Source organism: Mya arenaria, chromosome 1 (assembly GCF_026914265.1).
Source record: "Mya arenaria isolate MELC-2E11 chromosome 1, ASM2691426v1".
In the NCBI taxonomy this organism is placed as follows: domain Eukaryota; kingdom Metazoa; phylum Mollusca; class Bivalvia; order Myida; family Myidae; genus Mya; species Mya arenaria.
This window is the reverse complement of record NC_069122.1, coordinates 46,250,987-46,260,277: the sequence shown is the minus strand read 5'-3', so window position 1 is coordinate 46,260,277 and position 9,291 is coordinate 46,250,987. Positions and strand designations below refer to the sequence as shown.

The 9,291-nt window shown below is 36.8% G+C and overlaps 2 protein-coding genes across 3 annotated transcripts; both read left to right on the top strand.

The window, feature by feature from the left end:
- The first annotated feature begins 879 nt into the window (after positions 1 to 879).
- LOC128228967 (uncharacterized) lies at positions 880 to 3,247 on the top strand. Its single transcript, XM_052940569.1, has 2 exons — positions 880 to 953; positions 1,064 to 3,247. Exon 2 carries the CDS (start codon positions 1,067 to 1,069, stop codon positions 2,831 to 2,833), a length of 1,767 nt encoding a protein of 588 aa, XP_052796529.1. The 5' UTR covers positions 880 to 953; positions 1,064 to 1,066; the 3' UTR covers positions 2,834 to 3,247.
- Positions 3,248 to 3,368: 121 nt separating this feature from the next.
- LOC128228957 (uncharacterized) lies at positions 3,369 to 7,236 on the top strand. 2 transcript variants are annotated; one of them, XM_052940557.1, is made up of 5 exons: positions 3,369 to 3,788; positions 4,397 to 4,548; positions 4,791 to 5,314; positions 5,522 to 5,809; positions 6,317 to 7,236. In XM_052940557.1, the coding sequence occupies exons 1-5, from the start codon at positions 3,612 to 3,614 to the stop codon at positions 6,733 to 6,735; spliced, it is 1,560 nt and encodes a 519-aa protein (XP_052796517.1). In that variant the 5' UTR covers positions 3,369 to 3,611; the 3' UTR covers positions 6,736 to 7,236. The 2 variants fall into 2 exon arrangements, with proteins under 2 accessions (XP_052796517.1, XP_052796507.1); XM_052940547.1 differs by having other exon boundaries at positions 4,791 to 5,809.
- Positions 7,237 to 9,291: the final 2,055 nt, after the last annotated feature.

Here is a 9,291-nt window from a genome sequence, read left to right as displayed (position 1 = left end):
TAAACTAAAAAATTTAATACCGAAAATGTGAAAAAAATATTGAAAAATATTTTTTTCAATAATTAAGCACTTTTAACTTTTAATTATGAATTACTTGATATATTTGATGACATTGAATTTCAGTATGTGGCACTTGTTTAACGCATGCAGTCATTGTTTAAGTGTTAAAGGGACTAGACACCAGATGATACAATTGCAAGAAAACAAGAAAATTGTCATAAAATTGACATCTTAGTGTACAACGCATTGAATCTTACTAAGTGATGAATAGCATCGCCTACGACACATGCATCTTTCGCAGTTTATGCGCATTTTTCCAACTGAAATTTACTAGGGTTGTCTACCACGTAAATCCCAGTAAGTTTAAAAATAGCGTCGTTATATTTATCTGTACTCATAAACAGCTATGATTTAAACTGAGAAACCAGATGAGACAGCAAAATGATTGTTTAGTTTATTATTTTGACCATGTGAAGAGATCATCGGCCTCCTACTAGCTCACATCGACAATTCAGGCCTTTTTTTTAGGAAATACTGTATTTGCCGAGTTTTGGACCATCCCCTTTAAAACTTGGTGACTAGTAGGTCAATTGGGCTGGATGCTACTATATTTAGTTTATGATGTTATGATTTATTTGTATGGTCATGTTTGTATATAGCGCATGCCACATTTATAAATATTTGCTAACCTACAAAACAATGAGAAAACAATGGAGGTGATATACTGACTGATCTTCAATAATGTTTACCAGATAAACAATTGCAATTGTTCTCATTGCCTGTATACCATATGTTCGTTGTAACATTATAGCTCTACTTTCTGGCCTGTTTTTGTTTTAAATATGTTTGACTTGACATGGCATGCAACCTTATACCTACTTATTATTATACTTAAGATCTTAGACTGGAAGGAAAATATGACCATTAAAATGTGAAAGGAACACTGTTTAAAGGTAATAAAGCATTATCTACAGTCATTGTAAAATAATGGGAAAAAAAAACATGTTTAACACGAAATAAATTGATTACAATGCGCTGAATAAAGTTGTTAATTGTTTTACAGAAAATGCCGAGGTCCCAAACAGCAAAGGCTAATGCGCCTGCGCAATGTAGACGTCATAACGGGGAGCTAATCACAGTGTTTTCCAGCAAATTCGAACGATGCATGTGTCTGAAATGCGCCATGGAACAGCATGACTTACTGGGTGACTTCATGCCAATATCTGAAGGCGTTGAACTCATGAGATCTACTGGAAAGGCTCTTTTGGATGAAGTTTCTTTGATGACTGAAACAACGAAGATGCTGAGGAAAGATCGGAACAAATTCATTGAGAAGATACGTTCTTCTGAGAAAAATATCAAGGTTCAAGTGCGTAAAATGAAGGATAAAATTACTAGGCATTTGGACCTTTTGGAACAAAAGTTTATGACCAAACTTAAGAGGCTGGTTGAAAACAATGAACGCGTCTTTCAGAAGGACCAGCATGTGATTTCCTTAATTGAAACAGAATTGAAGAAAATTAAAGAAAATGTAAATGTGAAACTTAAAACAGGCAGTGACACGGATCTGATAACTGGAATAGTTGAAGAAAAGGTCAGTTTTAATAATAAGAAGTTAGACATCAAATCTCAGCAAGGACGAGTGCCTACAAAGTCGCTTCAGTTTCGAATGTCTCAGTCGGTTTTAGATTTTCTTCAAAACGTCAAAGATTTAGGAGACGTATCTCTTCAATTGCCGTTTGAAGAATTCAACGATGATGTCTCAAATTATTCCCCAGAACCTCCTTCGTTCCGGTCGGCAATGGTCCCTGTGGCAATGGCAACTCATCCGCATGCTTTTCCAACCTCAACCCCTATTCCATTTACATCGCATGGGTCGCCTAGATCACACACACATTCTCAAGGATACCCACAATCACGTGCAAACAATAAGTATGGAATACACGTTTCAAACCCATATCATTCATACAATGCTCAATTAAATAATCAACAGGTTCCAAACGGAGGTGTTCCATTTCGTGATGAGTACGGCGATGCAACGACTAATCCATATGGCGATTTCGAAGGCATTCGTGACGACCCGATCGTGCTTACCTCTGACCATACTGGAACTTGCAATCTCAGTGGCGTCGCAGCTCTTTCCAGCGGCCGTATTATTGTGTGTGACTCCAAGCACAAATGTATTCAACTGATCAATCGGCGAAGTGACATTCTTGACGAACTTGTATTTCATTACAAGCCATGCAGCATTGCAACAGTGTCGGAAAACGACGTCGTGGTAAGTTTCACCGAGAAAGACTTCATAAGTATATTCAATGCTTCTATGAAGTCGCTCAAACACAAACGTGATCTGTCCATTAGCGGGCGAGGAGGAAGCTATAGTGTTGCACACAGCAAAAACACATTCGCAGTATGTCGAAGAGGAGAGATCAAAGTTGTCTCGGGCGTCGACAGTTCACTTATCAACACTATACAGATTGAGGCTCATTTCCCACAAATTGCCATGTCCGATAGCGGAACCAAGATTTATATCTCAGACTTTGTAGGAGGACGCGTAACCTGCATGAATGAAATCGGAAAGGTGAAATGGGAATACAGCCTTGATGACTTAGAACCTTGTAGTTTGGCTGTTGATCTTAATCAACTCTTTGTAGCTGACGTGAAAGGCAAGATTCTCATCATGTCGACCTATGGGATTTTGGTTCGTCAACTGCAATGTCAAGGTCACTTAAACGCTCTGAGCGTGGATAGTAACACGGGGACGCTTCTTGTTACGCAGGAGAGCAACAGAGACAAACAACAGTCAAGGTCAATCAAGATCGTCGCACTTTAGTCGCAATAGATTGCTAATGTCGGGAATTGGTCTTTTTGAACAATGAAATGTACAAGATACAAATGAATATACCGACCACATTTTTGCCAGAGAAGCAACGGCATTTAGTCTTATAAAATACTAAATATTCAACGAATACGACTTTATTGGTTATTAGTGTATCAAGTCAATAGTGACTATGGGAGCATCTTATCAATGATTGTACGAAATAAACATCGTAAGGTCAAGAATTGTGGTTTAATAGTATGGATTTGTCAACATCTTATTGAAACGTTTCTCTTTTTCTTACATATATGTGTGCCATTCAATGATTGATTATCTCGATGTCTCAATTCACTCTAAACATGTTTTATCTTTATTGTTCTAAGTTGACTGAATGTTTAATTTCTACATGAATAAAACAATGAAACACTTCTATAGTTGTTCATAATAAGCGCCACTGTTCCGAAGCATGGTCTTGGCAGCAAAACATTAACGATAAAACGAAAGCAGATCGTATTTTACTTACTTGATTTACTTCGAGGGCTTAGCACAATACTGTTTTAACGGATTCTACTCGTGTATTAAGTCTTAACCGTCTTCTACTAAGCCCGCGACTTGACTTTTAATAATCAATTCAGTGAGATTCACTGATCTCATATTTCTACGAGTACCTTTCGTATATGCTTAATGGTATTCACGTGTTTCGTGATTTTAGTTTTGTGCTTTCGTGATTCAAAACTCAATTAAACTCGAAACTATTTAAACATATATATATAACAACTCTATCCAAAGAAGCATGATGACATCCTCGATGAAATTACAGTGTTCTTCCTGCTTACGGAAGGAAGACTTCATCGGTGAAACGAAGCCTGTTGTGAAATATTGTATACAATGTAATGAAAATATGTGTAAGATGTGCTTCAAAGACCACATCAAGGCGAACACTAGCGCGGATGTCAAACACGATTACCTTGTAAGTTGAATATTTCTTCATTCAAATTATGATTAAAAACATACACTTTTCATTAATCAGACTTTTTATTTTGTTGTAATCATAGAATATTACATGGTGTTAACATTTTATAAAATAACTTTCAAGTTTTATTAACATAATACCCATGGCAAACGTGGAATACATACAATTATATTGTTTACGGTTGGTACAATGCATATATCATACGAGTGAAACAATCAATTACAATGTTGAATAAATGAATAATTCAGTACATCATAAATAAAATTATTTTATAAATATATTTGCTACTAATGACAACATTTATTTATATACAGTGTAAATATACTAGTATACACCCAAGCATCCATGGTGATAATCTTATATTTCATGTATGTATTTATGGAAGAAGAGCCAATCAATTTTACATGTATATTCCAATATGAAATTGTTTTATTTTTATATGCACTTGCGATTACATATTTAACAATATCATACCTCCAACATAAATGATGCAAAGCCATTGATCCAAGACTGGTCACGCGGTGACCCCATATTTTTCCATATCGGGTTGACCAAAATTGAATATACGCATATACAATTCGATGGACAAAGATGATTACTTTCAGAACAATGACGAAATGCCTCCGTGGTTGAAGGGTCCCAGCAATGTCCAGTTAGGTGCCACGATGTGTCCAAAACACCCTGACAACCACGTGGATATGCACTGTGCTGACCATCACGTGTTTACGTGTGGCGCATGCGTCGTGCTTGAACATAGGTCAGTTACTTACATTTGGCAGTGTTGGCCTGAATTATTGCTTTTTGGAATCAAACAATTTGAATATGCATATCAAACAAAGAAATATGGACTCATTTTTTTCTGAAAATTGTGATTCACATATTTCAACCAAGAGTTCTTGTGAGTTTGTTTTACACATTCTTGTTACATGCATGGATATATCTTATATATATCAATCTGAATAGTTTATTGATACTAGATTTAAATACCTTATTTTGCAGCAAATGTGAAAACGTAATTGATTTGCATGAAGAAATACAGGGCGATAAAGATTCTGCGACAAAGTTTGCCAGTGAAATTGAAGCTATGAAGAAAGAAATTATGTGTTTGGTTGATTTGAAAACAAAAGCAAAGTCGAGGAACCGCAAGGCTACGGCGGCAGCTCTGGCATGTGTCCGAAATTTTAGACAATCAGTTGAGAAGGCATTTGACAAACTTGAAAAGTCGACGGTTGATGAAATAAATTCCTTTTGTCTTGAGCACGATGATAAGATTGAACAAGAAATACGAAAACTTGAAACACAGAGAAGAGTTGTAGATCTTCAGATGTCATCATACTTAAACAAACCAGATACGAATACTACAAATGCGATCGATCATGCTGTTAACTTATACCACTGTAGAAAATCACTTGAGGAATCATCACGCCTTTGTACAGAAGTCAGATGTTCGGGAACAACGGAATTGAGCCAGTTTCAAATAAGCGAGCCCCTAGAAAAGTACCTCGCGGGTCTTATATCGCTAGGTGAGTTTGTTAGAACCAAAAGGAATAAACGACAAGTAATTACAATTGAAAGAATGCATTTAGACTTGGACACACAATCTGAAATAGGAATCCTGTCACCTACAGCTCTACAGACAGGAAGGATCGTTATCACAGATTCCGAAAATAAAGAAATCAAAATATTTGACGAGAGTTGCTCCGTTATCAAAACAATAAGCTTATTTTCAGCTCTCGAAGGACATAAAGGAGACAGCGACAAACTTTCTTGTGAGCCTCATGCAGTATGCCGACTAGATGATGACAAAATTGCTGTGTCTCTGGAGCGTGACAAGACTATAGCGATAATCAAATTCACGTTGCCAGCGTATGACGTAAGCGACGTTTCACTGGTGAACGTTGATGAGTTTTGTCGAGGTATCGCGTATAACAGTTTGTTTGACGAGATTTACTGCTGTTGTGGAGGCGGGACGTTTCTCGGCGAAGGGCTTGGCCAATTAATGATATTCACGGGATCAGGTAACGTGGACTGAATTAATATGAACATACGTACTAATTATATATATATATATATATACATGTATGAATATTGCACAATAATTTTCGGAATCGTAAATGTATCTTTGTTTTTATTTACAAGCGTAAATGTGAATACGTATCATGCTGTATTTTTAAATGCTTCATTTGCACGCTGTAAATCAGTTTAGAGTAACAAAGATTATACTGTTATTTTGTTGAATTTGATCGTTGAGTTTGGTGTCAACCTCTTGAATCGCATTTAGTATATGCATACATATTGCCAAGCAACAGAGCATATTGCCAAGTAACAGGGCATATTGCCAAGCACGGGTGAAACTTTGCCTGCTCGTATTCCCGCTATCTGTGGTCCGATCGGGGTAAACGAGGTACCTTTGGAAAGGTCTTGGCGAGCTGCATACATAGCTGCCGCGTTCGCGGGTCCAAAAGATTTGTGAAAATAAACATACAGCCTGTGAATTAATAATGCTTTAATGTGTTGTTTAACAGGAAAGTATCTCAGAACTGTGAAAACAGAAAAAGGAGTAAAGAAACCATTATTTGCCTGTCCGAGGGACGTCGCGGTCAACAGCATTGGCTCCCAAATCTTCGTCGCTGACACGGTGAAAGGAATTCTTGTTCTCGACAGAAAGGGAGAACTGTTGCGCGTGTTTACAACTACTGAGTTAGAAGAACCATATGGCGTTTGTGTCGATTTTAGTGACAATATCTATGTATGTGGTCATTTGTCTAATAATGTCATTATGCTAGATGAAAGTATGGATATTTCAGATGTGTTGGTTCAAGAGTCGGACGGTGTTCTGAGTCCACAGGCCATATGTGTCCTGCCTTGGAACTCCAAGATAATGATCGTGTTGAACAATAGTCTTGACGTTATGTTTTTATCTAAGTGTAAGAAGACAGCGTAGATAATTTGACTTTGTTACAAGCATGTTTGTGCCCGCCCTTAAAGTATGCTTTCTTACTATGGACTCGCGTAATAATCAAACAATTGATAATGGTTATGGTTTCTCAAACGCGTGTGAATACCGTTCGAAGCTCTTACGAAAGAGCATAGGGCATAACCAAGTCATAGGTAGAAGTCGGAAAATTGCTCAAATTAGTTACAATACCACATTGTGATAGGAAATGTCTTTCATGTAATGTATGAGAACATAATTATAAAAATTTGAGAATAATTGAAGAAAGATTATCATAATGGTCCAAATACACCTTAATTTAGTGCATAACTTAAATCAGAAAATATAAATGTTAACAGAAATCCTTTTTTTGTGTTTAAAGCAAAGATAAATATTTATCATGTATAACGTGTAAGACTGACGCCATGAAATACTTGACGCTTGATATGTATTGCTGTTAACTTTATATATATGGTTGTGTTATTTGCTTACGTAGTATTTATTGTATCTTGGCTATATTTAGAAATATATTTGTTATCATTACATGCGTCAGGGATGATAACAGAGCCAAGTTGCCAATCCTGAAAATGTCTGCGTGGGGTTCAGGGGGCCGCTTAAGGCCCCCGATGGGTACAGGGCAAAGCCCTGGGGGGGGGGGGGATCAGGGGGGCAAAGCCCCCAGAAGCTTTCCGTTTTTCAGGGATTCTAATACCCCTTTTTTGCCTTAGAATAGTGTTCAAGGAGTACACCTTTTGGTTTGGTAGATATAATTATGTTCAACATCAGACATCCACAATCAGAACAGTTATCAGGTTATCTTAGCAGTGAAGTTTAACACATTTGTCTTTAAACAAAGATAAATTTACTTTTTTTTACCTGAAGTCACAGGCATTAGACATGTACCTGACATTGTGGTTCAGTTGTCAACTTCCCATAAAACTCAACTGGCTATGATCCAATGCCTGTGTATGAACAGTCTACACTGTGGGATGTTTGATTTATAATAATGAACAAAATATCAATTATCATGCTTGCAAATGTTTATTGTAAAAGTGTTATTAATTCAATTTCTATGTATCATAAGAGTATTTATTCCATTTTCTGCACATTTGATGGGAATATAATGTTATTAATCAATATATATATTATTCCAAGTAATATCCAAACGGGACTTAAATGCTTTTGCAGCGTAGCCGTTGTGGACATGGTGGACTTTGACATATTCTGGTCCCCAAGCCAGATTTTTCCCCTCATGGTGTTACATGAGTCCAGTAGCACACAAACTAGATTGTCCCACGGCAGTTTAAGTCTCTTAAACAGGTATTCAAAATCCTTGAAAATTGATTCAGAATCAGCTCTTGTGATTTTTAAGGAGGCCAAATGTCTCAATACTATTTCTTTCTCTATAGCAGAAAAATATCTGCAACAGTTTTCTCATTGTTTGTGTTTGTTGACTTGTCTTAGTTGAAACAAAACCGAGATCCATTAACTCCTCCACATGTTCATCATTGAAATGGCTAGCTACTCCGTAAGTCATCTTGTATGATGCTGTACACCTTTGAAGTTTTAATTCACTGAGAGGTTTTGTATCTTTGGCAAGTGTCTTAAGTAAGACACACTACTGTGGTGCCAGGGATCATGTTCAGCCATAAATCCAAGTATCATGGCCTCTGGATTGAATTGTCAGTCATTGACAGGAACAACTGGATGCACTGGCTGAGGTGTCTGTTCATCCCTGACTTTTGTAACCATCAACATACCTGGAAATACAAATTACAACTATAGATTTTAAATCTCACTCAAACTGGGTCCTCAAGAAGTTTCGTTGAACTGTCTCAAATAGAAAATAAAATGACTGCCTCTACGTAATATATATTACTACTACAAAATATTTATTCATTTTTTTTTAAATTTGAACCAAACCAATTTTCATTTGAACCATAAAGGTCAACAGCCACTTCTTATTGAGAACAATGCTTCAAACATTATGAGAATAATAAAGAAACGGTTTACAGCGTAAACTTCCATCGGCCAAATAAAATTTGTAAAATAAAAATCGATTATTATGACACAATCCGAATCGGGATGTCCGAAATAATGCTACATGCGCAAAATTCATTCTCAGTTTGATCACTTTCTATTAACTTAAAAAGAAACGTTTCGGGAATTTCTCTTAAAGATAAATGGCAAATATACCCTTAAAATCGACGAATCGATGTTTTTAGAACTTGGTGGTGGTCGTTTTTTCCAATTTTCCAATACCCGTTTATTCGTCTTCGTCGTCTGTCATATCCGGATACGACCATCCGGATACTGTCTTCTAGTCCCATCGGTAATTTCCGTAATCATCGGATGCTATCTTAACCAATCATATAGCTCGATTGCCAACACGTAAATAGGTTCGTTAATTTCCGGCTTTACACTTCCGGAAAACTCACCTTTCGTACCCATATTGTTCGAACTGAGCTCGAATCGCTCCTTGTACTCCTCCCCCCTAGAAAAAAACTCAACGGATTTACATTCATCTCAAAATCGATCCGTGCGGCCTTAAATCCGGAATTTTAT